This window comes from Astatotilapia calliptera, chromosome 7 (assembly GCF_964374335.1).
Source record: "Astatotilapia calliptera chromosome 7, fAstCal68.1, whole genome shotgun sequence".
Classification (NCBI taxonomy): domain Eukaryota; kingdom Metazoa; phylum Chordata; class Actinopteri; order Cichliformes; family Cichlidae; genus Astatotilapia; species Astatotilapia calliptera.
The window spans coordinates 34,012,658-34,029,768 of NC_137428.1; the positions used below are offsets into that span (position 1 = coordinate 34,012,658).

At 40.5% G+C, this 17,111-nt stretch overlaps 1 protein-coding gene across 2 annotated transcripts in view; it reads right to left on the minus strand.

The window, feature by feature from the left end:
* Positions 1-9,609: 9,609 nt before the first annotated feature.
* The window catches only part of dpysl2b (dihydropyrimidinase like 2b), a 31,990-nt gene continuing 24,488 nt past the window's right edge, over positions 9,610-17,111 (minus strand). For both annotated transcript variants that reach the window (XM_026174337.2, XM_026174338.2), the window contains exons 12-14: positions 15,863-16,042; positions 15,435-15,600; positions 9,610-13,921 (exon numbers count right to left, since the gene is read on the minus strand). In XM_026174337.2, coding sequence (XP_026030122.1) covers positions 13,830-13,921; positions 15,435-15,600; positions 15,863-16,042 — 438 coding nt within the window. In that variant the 3' untranslated portion in view covers positions 9,610-13,829. The remainder of the gene's footprint in view (positions 13,922-15,434; positions 15,601-15,862; positions 16,043-17,111) is intronic.

Below are 17,111 nucleotides of genomic sequence, written 5' to 3' on the forward strand. Positions count from 1 at the left end.
GCTCACAGCACACATTTTTGGTCACACCAAGTAAAATATTCACTTTCCGCATGCTCTGCTTGCTACATTTAGCTCTCAGTGACTCAGTCCTCACCTTCAAAATGAAAATAAGGGTCCAAGGTTCACTTTTTTGACTCACTGGAGGAGTTTAGAGCTTGATACAGATGTGCAAGTGCAAGTAGTGAAAGGAGCAATCAGGAGTTGCATGAAAAGATAATCCTACAGTGAAGAACAACCATTTTTTTTTTTTTTCGGGCTGGGGGTTCATACGTAAATTAACTTTCTGTTTCTGTGAAGCCAGAAGTTGGGAGCAGCAAATGGCAGCTGAAATATTTCTCTAAATGATGAGAATGTGGTACAGAAAACTCCTTGTTCTCTCTTTATTCTTCTAATACTGGTAATTTTGATTCTTTGTATATTCATTGAAGGCTAATGATGCATAATTTAACCTATTTTCCTCTCTTTTGCTGGTGAAAGGAGTTGGTATGAGCTGCCAGACACCCTTATTTCCCATGCACAGTAAGTAAAGTTTAATGCCAAACACCAGCCACTCTGTAGAGTTCACTTCAAAATCATCTTTTCATTAAACTGTCTGTTGAGTAATGTGCTTCCTTTGGGTTTTCGTACCAGCAGCAGAAACACTGGTGCATGTCGTAATTTCCATTTCTTTGGAGAGGCACTATGACCCATTAAGTGGCGGGTCAGGTGGAGATGGGAGAAGGAGGACTTGTTTACAGAAATCACATCCAAATCTCAGCTGAAAGCACACAAAATGTTTCAGAGGTGCATGTGAAATCATGTGGGGACATCTCAAATCACACTGGCTCATGTGGATAGCACATACCACCCAGCGCGTTCAGAAAATGCATATCCATCATAAGAATTTTATGACAGCAAGTGGATGTCAATATGTCAGAAAGAGGATTGCTGCTCTGGCTGCATGTCAAGTAATGCAGTTGATGGTTAGGAGAGGTAAACTAAAAAGTGGAGACTTTGAGATCGAGATATTTTCAGCACACAGCTATTTATTAATTTTACTTAAGATACGCTGTTGTGGTAAATATTGCACATTTATTGGTAAAGATGTGTCCACTGAGCCCCTCACTGTAGGGTTCAAGTCTTAAGCCTTTCTTCTGGTCTTTTGATATTGATATATGTCCTTTTTATCTCTAGATTAGTATTTATAGCTTCCACCCTGCTTTCATCCCTGTAACAGGTTCATGCACTGCAACCCTAGTATAATATCCCACTCTAGGTATTCACCAGTGGACTGCTCTTACTGACAGTCACATCACGTCCTGCTCTGACATTCTCAGGCACCTGAGGACGACTCGTTTCTTACCTATCACACTAATGCACAAGCATCACAGCCCTCAAATAAGGGCTGTCAACCACAATTTCCAAGCCCCGCCACTGATCTTTTTCAGTTAGCGATAACCACAGATGTCACTTTAGTCACTGTTCCTTGCATCTGTCAGTTGAGCAATCATCCATGCCCCAACAATGAACTCCCTTTCAGAGTCACTTAGATCGTTTCCCTCTTGCCATTTTGACACAGAAACAGCTGGGCGTGCTCAGAATTTTAATAAATGCCACATAGCATGTTGGATGTTGACTGCCTCGCTGTGCAGCTCGGTGCGCCTGATGATAAAGCGACCGGATTTGTTGTGCTTTTTCCCGTAATTGTTTAGGTTTTTCCTTTAATATGTCATCTGGCTGCAGGCTCATTCTCCAGAACTACTGATTTATGCTTGATGTTAGGAACCGAACAATTCACTTTGCCAATATCAGTATGCATCAGTTTTTAGTGCCTCCCTGGAGACACGTGGAGCCTGCATTTCAGACTACTGAGGCTCTCTCGTTCTGTTGTTATGTTTTCTACCTATGCTGTATTTTTTTCTAAATCCTGTGCTTGCGCTTTTCAAATGGATTATGCCGTTACTTTTTGGTCTACTCATGTGATTCGATTTGCAGGCTTGAGGTGGTGGCCTTAAACGCTGCGACAAACTAAGGTCAGCAATAGCTCTGGGACATAGTTGCTGTCTGCCTCAGTACATCAGAGATGGACATTGTTGTGTCCCAACTCAAAACCCATAGAGGTTTCCTGAAATATCGGTAGAACAGTTCTACAGATGTTCATAACAGAGGTCTGTTTCCATCGCTCTGTGTTAGAAAGTACTTATGAGGTCCGAGATTCCACTCTCCGTGGGTCCACCTCAACACTCTCGGTACATAACTTTGGCAGTACACATACTTTATATTTTCCAAGACACACACTTTAGGTAACATGAAATAAATGCCCACTGAACATGCACAGCTCTCTCTAAACAATATCCCAGGCTCCCTGTGCAGACTGGCAGGGACCAGCAGCTGAGTGCTTCTCTACGTGTCTCCTAGCTTGCAGCCCACCACTGAATGAAAAGCTAATTAGTAGATGCACAACTGGTATACCAGTTACTCCAGTTGGCACCTCTCTCCAAACCAGTCTTAGCTCAGCTCTGTCTCACCTGAACTGAGGTAAAACCTCTCCGCAATCTATTACTCCTCCATTCCAATATGAACGGTCGATTGCCCTGTTTTTTTACTTACAGAAACAATAAAACACACACATACACACACAATTATGTAAATATGCATTTTCAATTTTGCACAGAAAACTGAGTTTGGAATGTCGGGAAAAAAATGTAAAAGAAAAAAGAACAAAGAAAGAAATAGTGTAAGTTATTAACACTTGGCTAAGGTAGAAAAAGTTGGCAAATATATTTAAAAAACAATATGGTATGTGATAAAGACGTGAAAACAAGCCAAAAAAAGCACATGGTGTTCCACAAACAAATATCTGGGACAAGCACCACTTAATGCTGCTTTTTTAAATTATTTTGTCTTCTTCATTTTTTATCGATTCAAGTCCACCCAGCACGCAATCAGCCAGACTGCTACATTTCACCTTCCTAAGAATATCTGGATAACAGAAGCAGATGGAAACACACACAACAATTGACATTTCTTTCAGACAGTTTGCAGTGTTAAATTTGGCTACACTGGGGCAAACATGTGTATCAAAACAGCACAGAACTGGTAATAGACAACATAAACTAGTGGTTATTAGAATATATGCAGTCACCTGTCCACTTCACAAGTTACACCTTATGTGTATTTTTGTGGTATAGATTCAACAATGTGCAGGAAACACAATCCATATTTTATTGTTACTATCACACAGTTGCTACACTTTCTTTCTATTGCGCCACATCCCAAAGGTGCTCTCCTGGACTGAGGTCTGATGACTATGAAGGCCATTCAAGTATTGTAAACTCACTGTCATGTTCAAGAAACCAGGCTGAGATGATTCGAGCTTTGTGACATGGCATGTTATCCTGCTGGCTGCGGTTATCAGAAGATGGGTCCACTGTGGTTATAAAAGGATGGACATGGTCAGCAACGATACTCATGTAGGCTGTGATGTTTAAAGTGATGTTTAAAGTATACTCAGTTGGTAGTAAAGGCCCCAAAGTATGCCAAGAAAACACACCATTAGTTCAGCAGACTGAACTGCTCATACAAGGCGGGATGGACCCAAGCTTTGAATTTGTTTGTGCTGGAAGAGGTCTGGCCATTTGCCTCTTCTGACCTTTGTTCACTGGATATTTTATCGTTTTTGAACCATTCTCTGTAAACCTAAGAGACATGAAAACTTACAGTGGATCCACAGTTTCTGAAATACTCAGACCAGCTCATCAGGCACTAACAACCATACCATCTTCAAACACCCTTTTCTCCCTCTGTTCTAATGCTCGGTTTGAACTTCAACAGGTTGCCTTGACAATGTCTATATGGCTGGATGCATTAGCTTGCCTCCATGTAATTGGCTGGTGTTATATTTGTGTTAGTGAGTATTCCTTCTTAACATGCGTTTTCATTGACAAGCTACAAGTAAGCACAGATGAAAGCTATCTCACATCCACACACCACGCACCAACACAGGTGCTCTTACATATTTCCCTGACTTAACCTCTCTTTTGGCACCGTGACAGAGCTTGACTGTCATCTTTATATGCATCTTTATTATTCACTTTGAGTTTTGTACCCTCACGTTTTTCAGAGCTCTGCAGCTTCTTAAACTTCAACCTCTCCAGAAGCCTAAATCAGCCAGAATAACTAGCAGACCTTTGTGGTAGTGAAGGAACTTGAAAATCTATAAAGAACAACAAAGCCTGCAGCTGCTCTACTATTAGTGAAGCAGGCACTGCATCTGCCGGCACGGTGCCAGAACTGAACACAGTCTGTGAAGGAATACAAACAAGCTGCCAGATCAATATACTGTAGTTAAGGTCTGCAGTGACATACCGGTGGGTTTTTTTGGTGCTCGAGAAAATTAAGCTGTTGCTTCCGCATTTTTATATTACATCTGAGCTAATTAAAACACTCTATAAAAGCAATCTAAAAATCCAAAAACATTTGAATGACTCCCCATATTCACTCCATGAATTATTCAAATAATTTATCTCTTCCTAACACCTTTTCAGTGCTGGCATTTGGAACTATTGTGCCTGTGTTTGTGGACTTAAAATAACTGGTTTGAATGCTGGCAGTCATGAATGAAAATTAACGAGAGAGGACTTAAAGCCCCTGCACACGAAAAGGTGCTGATACCATGTAAGATGCATTTAATACTCGCGTCACTGAACACTAGTTTTTAAAAGCAGGCAGCTGACATCTGGCACATTGATCCTTTCTAGTTCACTGAAATTGCTTTTGCCTTTATCCAAAAGTCTAGTGGGAATGGACATAAAATCTCTTTACTGTAAGCTTTAAAAATTAAAGAGCAATTTTTCACAGTAACTGAATGGAGAGATGCATTTGAAGGTCTTCTTCCTATTCAGAAGGAAGGAAAGTGATGTTAGTGTCATAAAAAGATGGTTTATGGCTTCTAAAAAACACAATGCAGTGATCTGTGGTGTAACCACAGTTTGACTTCAGCCACCAAATAGCAATCTTTAAAAGGTTAGTGGATTCATCTAAAGGTCAATACACTTCTGTCAGCAGTGGTGGCGTCCCAGTTTGCCACTTAATAAAGGCTGGGAGCTTAGGAAATGTAGCAAGTTTGTGAATATAATTTATGTCAACCTTGACACTTTGAAGCTAATTAGGACTTCATGTGGATCTTTTCATTTCTTAGAAAATGAGAAGAAAGAGAAGAAAACTCTTCAGCCTGACTGCTTTACAAAAATCAAGCCGTTGTTAAAAATCAGCTCAAAACACAGATATGAAGGAAACTGTTTGAGGCTTGCATTCAGCTGTTTGGTTCTGTTGCTATCTGATAATTCTGTTTGCATTTCAAATAATGTTCATCGTGTCTCTTATGACATTTTCTTTAGGGGCGGGGGCTTGACCCTTTGTCTGTCACTTCAAAATTAAACTGTGTAAGGTATCATGAGTTTGTGAATCACTGTTAATCTAAATGAACATTTTGGACATGTTTCTACACACTTCTACTTTTGATACACCAGTACAGTTTGCTGATAGAGCTTCAACACTGGTGGAAGCTTCCGAACAGCAAGTGACTGACTAACACATGACAGCTGGCGAGACACGCAGCTAAATACACTGAGGTAGGAGAGGACAGGTGGAAACAATCAAAGAATGACAGCAGCCAGAACCCGACAAAGACGGGAAGAAAAGGAGAGAAAAACCACAAAAGAATCAAAGAAAAAAACAAAACAAAAAATGCCAGCTCCATATACTGTATATAAAAGACAGCAGTAGCCGAAAAGCCTGAACACTGAAGCCTGTAGAAGTGCATTTATTCTAGATTTTTTTTTTCATGGACAGCACGGGTGACTCATCCAGTTGTACAAAATTCTATAGGAAAACAATACTAATTGATCTATGACCTCATTAAAAACTTTCCTGATGGGCTTACAGTCTTGCTTGTTTCACGTCTTACTGAGTACAAGATCTTCATTTTGAAAACGAGCTGGAGTCATACTTGCAGTGTCCTCTGTTTCTCGGTCAGATCTGCCTCAGTAGTCACGTCCCATTTCAAAACACCAAGAGGGTCTCGAACAAAACGCTCACATCCAGGTTTCAAGCGTGGACTTCAATAACCAATCGGTCATAGTGCCTATATCCATCGTAATATAGTCAACAGAAAGCCTTGTGCAAATCTGTTATAATAATTAACTGGAACATTTTGTCAAAAATGTGCACCCTCAATCTCAATCTTTGTTGCTTTCCTACAGGTGATACAGGTAGAGATATGACACTTACCTTAAATGACTTTCCACTGTCTGGGAACTCTGGACTGTCTGTATGTGTCAGCCTTATGATAGACATACAAAGTCTTTTAATGAAGTGGCCACCAGGGGGCTCTGTGTGACATAACATGGCACTCCTTTGCATTTTATTATATACCATAATGCAACAAACATTTCCCACTTTCGTTGAGAGGATGCGAGCAGGGCTTGTACCTGAAGAGGAAATCCTTGCAGAATTTAAATTTCAATCCGTTCTTTACTCAGTTGATATTTTTTGAGATCTTTCCCCACATTTTTTTCATGTGCCTCTGAGGAGAGCATATAAAAGCACCTCTGAAGCCTTTTATGTTACAGGAAATGATGGCTTTTGACTTTAACGCTCTTGAGAACAGGCCCTGCAGGTAGTTGTAGTAATTGCTGATTACCACCACATTTTGATTGTATCACTAATGTTGTGCCAATCTAAGTGATTTTTCTTTCAAGCAGTTTGTACACCAACATGAGAGATTTGCAAGGAGAGCAACAGATTTTTTTTTTCATTCACCAGTTGGAAAAAGGAAATCCCACAAACACTCCATAGCAGAGAGAGCAAGGCGAACAGGATGACAGCATTGCCACCTAGTGTAAAAGAGTTTTGATGCATGCTTCCTGGTGAAGATTTACTGCATTCACTTTGTAGTGCAGCAGTTCTCAAACTTCCTCTTGCATGTCTTCACTTCAAACGGCAAAAAAGAAGCACATCACAAACACCCCAGTTTTTTAACAGTCATAGCATCAGGTAATTGTTTTATTTTCTACACATAAAATTACCCTCGTGAGTTTCATTCCGCAAGAGTGTGAAGAAACAGAGGATGCATGAATTTAATGTGTCTTTGCTTCAAGGTAGAACTATAATAGGCTGCATAAACTTTGTATGACTGATTTCTATATTCAGTGTTGCAGACTGCTGGAGACTGTTCCCCAATGCAATGAGCAGAAGGTGTGGTGCACCATGGTTTACCTCCAGCAGATGGAAAGGCCAGTAGATTCTCAGCAAGAAGCATGCATTAATTTTTGCAGGTCATCTAATGTGCACATCTTGACTGTAGGAGGAAACATGCAGACTGCAAACAGACAGGTCTCAGGTGTTCAACCAGGGTTGGAGACAGGACCTTTCCACTCGAGTGCTCTACAAGAGTTTGGAAATGAATTCATAACATTTAGCTGAATCCAAAAATTCATTCAGTCAGTCTCTGGCATTGCAGTACTGCACCTTCATTTGTCTGTCTGAACTACACTGACAGCATTTCTCTGACAGCAAAGTGCTTTGCACAGTCAGATGAGTCATGGGTTCATTCTTCACACACTCACTTTTGTTACCCATCGCATGTTCAGCCAAGGGTGACATCAGTAATTTCTTTAACAAGGGCTGTTCCAAAAATAGGTGCTGGCATTTGCATTGAATAAAGAGAGCAAAGAGTAATGCTGCCATCCATCAGGTTAGCACTGCAGTCTGTGCAGTTTAATAGAGGGTTTGTATCCCTAACAGAGGGAAATGCCAAGTGATAGTGAAAAAGTTTAAATATGGTATCGCATTGTTGATTACATTTTTGGAAAAGATAATTGTATCGAAGTTGATGTTATTTCTACGCCAAGGCCTCAGAACAGTCCTTAATGTTTTTCCCTTTAAAGCATGCTGGGACCTTAAATCATTCACTTTCTAAAAGGATGACGAACGATAAAAGGCAACATAAGATTTAGTGCAAAAACATCCACCACTTGATTTTACAAAGACTTTACTTGAGTGGTGATTTTTTTACACCTTTAAATGACAAAAACCTCTAAGCGTTTACATTTGTTTCTATTTCTTTAAAGAAAACTGTGCATCATGTCTTACCTTTATTTGTAGCTCTCTAACCTTCAATGGTCTATGAAAAGCCTGTAATACACAAATGTGGAGAATGTGTATTTTTTTTTTTAAATTTTATTTTATTTTATTTTATTTTATTTATTAGCTTTTTTTTGCTTTTTAAATGTGCTGTGAAATAGTATGGCCTTTTCCTTGGCCGTGTCTCTCTAGTGCAAAAAATTGTAAACACTACCCGATCACACCTACTTAATGCCAACAGAGGGCGCTCAAATCATGTAAACTAAAACTTCTGCTGTGATTAAGGACTGGTTACAGATCATGCCAGAGGTGCAATGAGAGGTATCTATCTTAACTGATCGGATTGGGCTAAATGAAACACAGTTTCCTAAAACAGTTATTCATAAATACCGTAATATAAAAACAAAGTACAGCTTCTTTCAAGTCGAAAGTTTTATACATAAGGGTAGAGGGGGAGGATTTTCCTTCCCTCATCAAGTTCTAAAATTTTTTAAATATAACTTCAGATGAACAATAAAAGGGCATATTACACATATTAGACTGTGTTTTTATTTTTTCCTACAAAATTGGGCATTTTGCTGGTCTGGAGCATTCAAGTGCGTGTGTGTGTGTGTGTGTGCGTGCGTGCGTGCGTGCGTGCGTGCGTGTGTGTGTGTGTGTTAACAACTGTTAGCAACTGTTACTGCCCATCAATCTGGGAAAAGTTATAAAGTCATTTCCAAACAATCTGAAGTTCATCATTCTGTAGTGAAAAAGATAATTCACATGTGGAAAACATTCAAAACAGTTGCCAGTCTTCCCAGGAGTGGATTTCCCAGCAAATTCACATCACGGTCAGACTGTGCAATGCTCAGAGAAACTGCACAAAGTTTCTACTGAACAAGCATGGCTTGTCTGGAAGGGTTACCAGGAGAAAGCCTCTTTTCCTAGATGACAGCTAAAACTTAGCTGAAATGCAGCAGGACAGTGATATCAAGCAAAGCAGCAAATCTGTGCCAGAATGGCTAAAAAACAAAAAAATGAAGGCGCTGCAGTGGTCCAGTCAAAGCACAGACCTCAACTCGATTAAGATGCTGTGGTGGGAAAACTTAGAGCCGTGCATAAAAGAATGCCCTTAATGAACTGAGGCAATGTTGTGAAGAAGAGTGGGCCAAAATTCCTCCATAATGATGTGAGAGACTGATAAAATCACACAAAAAACTTCACATTATTGCTGTTAAAGGTGGTTCTCCAAGATAACAGGAAGGATACTGCTATATAAATAATGATTTGGTGAAATATATATTTATTGATAAGTGTGTTTATTTTATTTAGGGACCAAATGACTTTTTATTTTCTTATGGATTTTAAAGCCTTAGGGCCTTTAATTCACCTGTCTAATAGTTATCCCTTCCTTTACTACATCAAAGTCAGTGTGGTGCACTGTGTGGAAAACATGTTGCTTAACACAACGCATAATAGGTAATGAAAAACACACAGACTTAATTCATTTTTTCTCATTTTTTTTAATTCATTGAAGTCCTCGCTGTTACTTTCTTTTCTTTTTCTTTCTTTTTTCCTTTTTTTTTTTTTTTACATCACCATCCGTGGGATTTGACATAGTGAGCAAGCATCCCAGAAACCCCACAGCCACCAAGACAAATACCATCACAGAGTTTCACTTTCACAAAGGTTAAAGGCTTACAGAGGGCGACGGAGGGGCTGCAGGTGGCAAAGGAGATGTTTGACAGCATCAACAACCTCAGAATGGAAAGAAGCTCCTCTCAATCTGCAGCATGTTGCTTACATACATATCACTCGTATATCATTAGCAATAATATGGCATAGAAAAAGCATCCAAGCTGACAGAGCATTAAAGGAGTATAAGTGTGTGTATGCGTGTAAACTGAGGAGGCATGGGACACGAAGAGGATGCCAATAATGACAGCTAGTATTTAATATCCGAGTGATTTTTTTCAGGCACAGGCGCTGCAATGCAGCAACGGCTCCTTGCTCTTTAGTGTGCTAAGAGTCTGTGTGTGTGTGTGTGTGTGTGTGTGTGTGTGTGTGTGTGTGTGTTTCCTCAATAGTCTGCAGTGCACTGTGAACTATGGTAGCATTCTGAATTCCACATAACCCAGCACAGGATTATGTAGTAATGTTTCAGCACTCTAAGTGAATAATGAAAAAAATGTGTGTGTGTGTGTGTGTGTGTGTGTGTGTGTGTGTGTGTGTGTGTGTGTGTGTATGTGTGTGTGTGTGTGTGTGTGTGTGTGTGTGTGTCCGCAAAAACCTGTACTAATAGCTCCAGGTCAGGACGGGTTGCTGATGGCAACCTCAAATTTGACAAAGCGTTGCCATGACAAACAAAAAAAGCAAGAACCCCATGAGAGTGGAGGGGTCTGTCTCTACGGCAACAGCCAGAAACAACCAAAGAGCCAAGAAGGGAGGAAGAGAAAGAAGGAAAAGGGAGAGCGAAAGGAGCAGATGCAGCCAGACTGTGCTGGTGTTGTGGGCCTCACCCACACCTACACTTTTAACCAAACTGAAAAAGCGGTAACTGGATTTACTACAAGCTGCAGCAGAATGCTAACATGGATGTTGAAGAAGTTTTTGAAAAGTATCAAAAGAATTAAGAAACTGTGAAACAGTAAAATTCTCCACTTCTGACTTGCAGAGGTTTAAGTTGCCTTGAAGACATTCCTATCTCGTCACATATTTGAATGCTTCAGAGACGTGCATTTATTACATTCCCGTCTGCCTTGGATTCTTTAAATACATAAAGCATTTGTAATGCTGAAAGAGTCTGCCTTCTACAGACTTCCTGTTTTTTCAGAGGGGAGAAAACCTGGAACACTAAGGCTGAAAGTGTAACTTTTAATATCTACATTATGCACAAAACCACTCAGAAATTTGGGGTTACTTGGGAATGTCCTTTTTGCGCATTTGTTCTAATGAGAAGCCATTAATCACTGATTTTTCATGTAGCATCCATCTAGGCATACATTCAGCAGACTGTGCTTGAGTGACACAGTGCTACCTCCTGCAATGTGGTGACTAAAGAAGCCATAAATTTGGCTAGACAAGCAGGTAGGGCAGTTGTGTTAGTTTACACTCTCAAAATGCCCCACAAAGAGTTTTCATGCAACAGTGTGTACTAGTCTTTTCAAAAACCAGCACAATGAAGCTCTGAGGGCTACTATTTAACAAAGCTGCCATATGTAGTTCTATTAGATGCCTATTTCTCAAACAAGAGACTATGTCCTCTCACTCAATCGAGCATCCAGGTCCACCACTTTTCAGAGCCAGTTTTGCACCAGTGTGTGAAGGGAGCAGTACACACCGTTACATAAAAACATCCTTTTTTTTTAACAGTGTGCCCACTGACCACGGGAGACATGGTTGCTGAAATTGAGCTTCTCCATGCTGTCTTAGGATATCTCATTTCAATAGCAGGGATCACACCTCAAATATGATTAGGTTTACTGAAAGAAGTGCGTTTGGAGAGAGCAAGGACCTGGACCTGTGACTGCAGTTTAGGAAAGGCCACAGTGTGGATCGGTAACGGCTCCCTGGCATGGTAGTGGAGGCACAGCGCTCAGAAATATAGAACCGGAAGGGTGGTGCGTTTGAGGTGTAGTCCTATCCCTGAAATTCAAATAAATTATCTCCACTAAAAAAATATATATATATCAGTGGTTTATAATGAAAGACAAGGTTATTTGACCCAATTTTCCACCAGTATAATATTACATTGATGACTATTTTGTACTGTATTTCAAAGTGATCCCTAACCCTTTTAGTGGTAGGGAATATGTATGTGTTTCACCTTTGGTTTCCCCTAAGTTGCTGTCACTATGTTAACTAGACAGGCGCATTTAAAGAATCTAAGCCCAGTTTATATAAGTGCCCCTGGTTATGTTCATGTCAAGTTTATTCAGCGTTTAGTCACAGGCAGAAAGATGGTTACTGGTGAAAATCAGTTGCTTCACTTAATAAAACCAGACTGTGCTGTTAAAAAAAAGAAAAGAAAAGGGAGAAGAACAATGCATACAGCTGCAGTACAGCCTGAAGCAATGTTAACTCCACAGCCATACTGAGAGCTGTACAGGAGCCTGCTGTGCGTGTCCCATTCCTCACACATCAACACTGCACACTAGTCAGAAGTACATTAGCTCATGTCTACTTTCAAGCATAAATCAATAGTGCTCAGCCCTTAGGCACCTAGTTACAGAATGACACTAAAAAGCAGTTTGACAACAAGTTCAAAACTATAAAACAACAGAACATTTCAACATATCAAGCACTGTTCATCTTTACAGGGCTCTATCTTCAGAATAGGCCCAATGAAAGCGCAAAATCTGGCACCTTTGAATCGGTTAATCCTGGCTATTTTACATCTTTTTATCTTACATCCTTCACTTACCTCAAAAACAATAACAAAACAAGAAGCTAAAATCTGACTATCAATACAACTTCTGTGGGTTCAGGCACATAAAGAGTAGAAAGAAAATGAGGTGTGTGTGTGGAGGGGAGGGGGGAGTATAAAACAGTCACATTTGGAAGGAGAGACATTCTGTATGTAAATGCACTGCTTGGTGACGGACGGTTGTCAGATGTTTCTACTGCTGTCAATGAAGAATTTGGACCTTTGTGATTCCTGGGAATGTAAACAAATGGGAAAACATGTAGCTGCGTTGTGAACGGCACCTTCCCCACACTCCTAAAAGTTCTCTAAAAGGACGGCGCTAAAGAGAAAGTAAGGCAAGGAAAGGCCGAGTCGGAAGTAACATTAAGTACAACTTTCTCTTTCCCCCGGTAAATCAATCCCACTTAACAATGACCTTACACACAGAGATGAAGAATAAAGCTCTATTTACTACGTGCCAAAAGCTCCTTCTGCTCCACAGGACTCTCCAGCTGACTCCCAACAGACTGTACCCATAGTACAGCATTACCATGTTCAATTTTTCAAATGTTAAGGCCGTCTTCGTGGCGAATAGTCAATTAAATATCAATTGTGGCACTGTATGAGAGACAGCAATGGACTGGAAAATGAAGCGACTGAAATGTGATATAATACAAATCACAGACTTCTAACAGCTGGAAGGAAGTATTAGATTCTTTTTGGCTGAATGAAATGCAAAATTGGTCAATTTCAAGCAACTTACTGTTTGGCCTATTCGAGAAAGAATAAAAGGAAATTAGTGTGTTTTTATATCCATGCTTCATTCTAACTCCTCACAAAATGCAAAAAAAAACATGGAAAAAGAACAGACATCCTGCTCCAACATCATCGTCTGCATAACATCACGTTAGTCTTACTCAACCCCTCAATGAAAACAACAGCAAAGCAAATATCACAGGGATACATGGGAGGGAGAAATTACAGTATAAAAATGAAATGATGCAGTCAAAAGTGCTCAAATAAGGAGTGTTATCAATTTTTTTGTCAATTTTTTCATCATATGAGGCAGACCTTCTTTTTTGTTTGTGTGTTTTTTCCTAACTCTGTCCTCTAGGAACAGGTTTTTGGGGGAGAAGTGGGGAAAAAAGCAGCAAATGAGGACATGAAGGCTGGAGGCTAACAGGTGGCCTGATGAGGTGTTGTGAAGAGTTTGAATCTTGGTGTAATGCTGTAGCTTCTTCACCCCCCACCACTTCAGCTCCTGCTGGCCATACATCCACAAATCCTCATTTCCTCCTCAGCGCCTGAGGATGGGGCTCTAACCCAGGCTGGTGATGTTTGCCCTGCCGCCTGGGGGCGCCACGATGCGCTGGGTATTCCGGCGAGGAACGTTGTCATCAATCTGAGCTCCTGTGTGATAGAATGGAAAGGATTAGTTTTATGAATTTTGGTCTTTGTAATACTAGAAAGTGGCAGGAAAAATTCCTTTGGGAAGTCAACCACAGGAGGAAACATAAATTCCCCTTCACATTGTCCACAGTGATTTTAATTACAAGCCATAGCCATCCATAGTAAACCTACTACGAGCTACGACACTGTGAAACAATGGTCTGTGCTCCTGTCTGCATGATATCAACCTTGTTTTAACACTAACACATTTTATTTGTGACACTGCAGAAAAACTACTCTACCCACAATCCAAAACAGCAATGTCTCCAATTGGAGACATTGTTGGAGGTTGCTGCTGGAGGTCGCTGTTACCATGTAAATGTGAGCACAAAACATCAATTGGTGACTGCAGTCCAGAATGAAGCACCGTAATGTATTGATAACAAGGCCACACTTTGCCACACACATGTAAACGAAAAACGATTCAATTTGAGAAGGCTGGAAGCCATTTGTTATGGAAGCTGAAATTTGCAATGCATCGTGGGATGAGTAGTTCCTCAACACTGAAATGTAAAATATGCAGCTTTGCCTTTTCTTTCCCCCATTTTCCTTTATTTTTTTCATCAAAATCAAATCTTATTTTTACAGTTACTATTTACCTCATAATAAAATCTACTTTTTAAATATTTTGTCCTTTAAAAAGTGGGCGATGTTGAGGTCTGAGTGTAATTAATACACAAAATTAAGATGCAAAATCTTAACAAACTAAAAGACAAACAAAACATAACACAACACACTTCAAGTGGACGTGTTATATACTGATTATAGTATATGGTGGCTGCTCATTTTTAATGCGGCCAAACTTTTAATTCATGAGGTCAGTGACTGCTCAGGTACCAGACCCTTTTTCCACTCTTGGGTATTTATGGTGTCAGTGGAGCCAGATACCACATGTCCCTCAGCCAATAAGAGAAGTGAAATGGCCTTCAAGGGAGAGTAGCTAAAACAGCTCGGCTCAGACAGTGGATAGATTGAGATACTGTAGCAAGGTTTTTTAAGCTGTCAATCATGCACAGAAATAAATATAAAACTACAGCAATAACAAAATAAATGGGAAATGAATATTCACACAAATTTACCAAGTATTATTATTATTAGCTCTGAAAGACAAATGTAAAGATTTTTCTGGTGCATAGTATCCAACTGCCTTTTTTATTTTATTTTTGATAGGTAGCCACGGTCCAACAGAAGGACCCAATTTCAGTGTAAAGTCTGCCCCTTACACTTGAATGAATGCATGGCTTATTTGAGAGCAATATGGGGCTATGCATGCAGTGTTTAACTCCGTATGTCATGAAAGAATCCCTTAGTTTAGGCTTTTCATGCAGATTAAATTTAGTGCAAAATTTGACTCATCAATGTTGAGTCTCTGATATACAAAAAGAAGGTAAATGGTTTTAAATCTCTCCCCAAAATGGATTCAGTGCTTCAACATCCCAAAAATGACTCCAGAACTGATGGTAACACAACTGACCGGATAGGCTGAAGCCAGATTGGTGCAGGTTGCGGACGGGTTGGCCAGGCTGTTTGGCAGGTGAAGTCTTGGCAGAGGAGGCTGGAGTCATGGTTTTAGGAGTGACTGACACCTCACAGACTGGACCATCATACAGTCCCCTGGGTACGCCTCTCAGCTCAGCCAGCTGCATTGTTGGAAATGAGACACAGGCCAGTCACAGCACTGGAAACTAGCAAGGAAAGATTCACACTGTGGAGCTGGATGTGTGGACAGTTTGGCCAATTCCTAACAAGATGTAACATCCCTCCAATTTTCCACAAATTACCAATCGTAAAAGAAATTGCTGGGTGTGGGAAGCAACTTTAATGTCAAAATGACTTCCAGTATGTTACCATCTGATTAAACGGTTAAACACAAACCCTAGCAGACAAAGAGGAGTGTTGTACCCTGCTGCGAGCTTTTATCCTCTTGTAGACGTAGTCAGGGAAAGGTTTACGGACCACGTAACGTCCTGAGCCCTCTGTGACGTGGAGGTTCCCGTCCTCCAAAACAATCTTGCCCTGGCTGATCACGACCAGAGGCCCGCCGCGCACCTCTGTGCCTTCAAAGATGTTGTACTCCACAGTCTGTGGGGAGAAGGACAGCAGTAGTGTCAAAAGTAACATACAATATAAAACATCACTACTTTATTATAGCATATAATTCCAAACATAAGGACTGAAGGATCTGAGTGTATTTACATATTTGAACATTTTCCCGCATTGTTAACTGTATTGCACTGTACGTACGACATTTTAAAGATAAGCCTTTTTGTTGGTGCTTTTAGATTTGAAACAGGTTTTAAGTTCTTGTCTGACACCCGACAGCTGTGTTCCTGTGATGTTTTATGGCAGCTGCTTGTTCCTCCTAACGCCATGCCGACACTTTAAATCATAACAGAAATACCTTCAAAGCGGAGATGCAGTCATTCAACTTCCCCCCGCTTATTTTCCGCTATCATAAGGCTGACGTAACCTCCTGTTGCACATTCTGCATGCCATTTTAGTTCACAGACTTATGAAGCTCGCACTGAATGTTTATTTGAAAAGCTGCCAGAGTTATATTGTAGGACTCACTGTGTTAAATTTCTATAATTTCATAGGAGCTTAACTGATTTAACTCACATAAAAGTGTTTCCTCGGGCCTACTAATGCAGAGTACAGAGGCATTAGTCTTCAGGCTGAGAGAAGAAGAAGGTGTTGTTTTAGTGCTTGTGTGTGGACATGGAGGGTGTGGAGGTTACCGTGTGACCAGTTTGAAAGCCCTACCACTCCTCTCCCAAAAAGCTTATTGAGCTAAAGCTGAGGTCATGGCAATCTGACAGAGCCTAAAATGAGATCACTGGTATATTGGGTTATCCTATGACACCCACACACATGCATGCATACACACTCCAAATGAGCAATTTCTCCCCTGAACACTGGTCCGTTATTTTCTGACCAAGCGGAACAAAAAGGAAACCGAAGAACATGACGGGATTAAGAAGACAGATTCCATGAGCGTGTACAGCTCACTCTGTCTTCCATGCATACACACACGGATACAGATGCACAGTGACCGGCCTGCTAACAATCAGAAATGATGTGTTCCAGCTCTCTGGCAGATTTTAATGATGACATCACTCCCTCGACGCTGTGTGAGGCCCACACCCTCTTC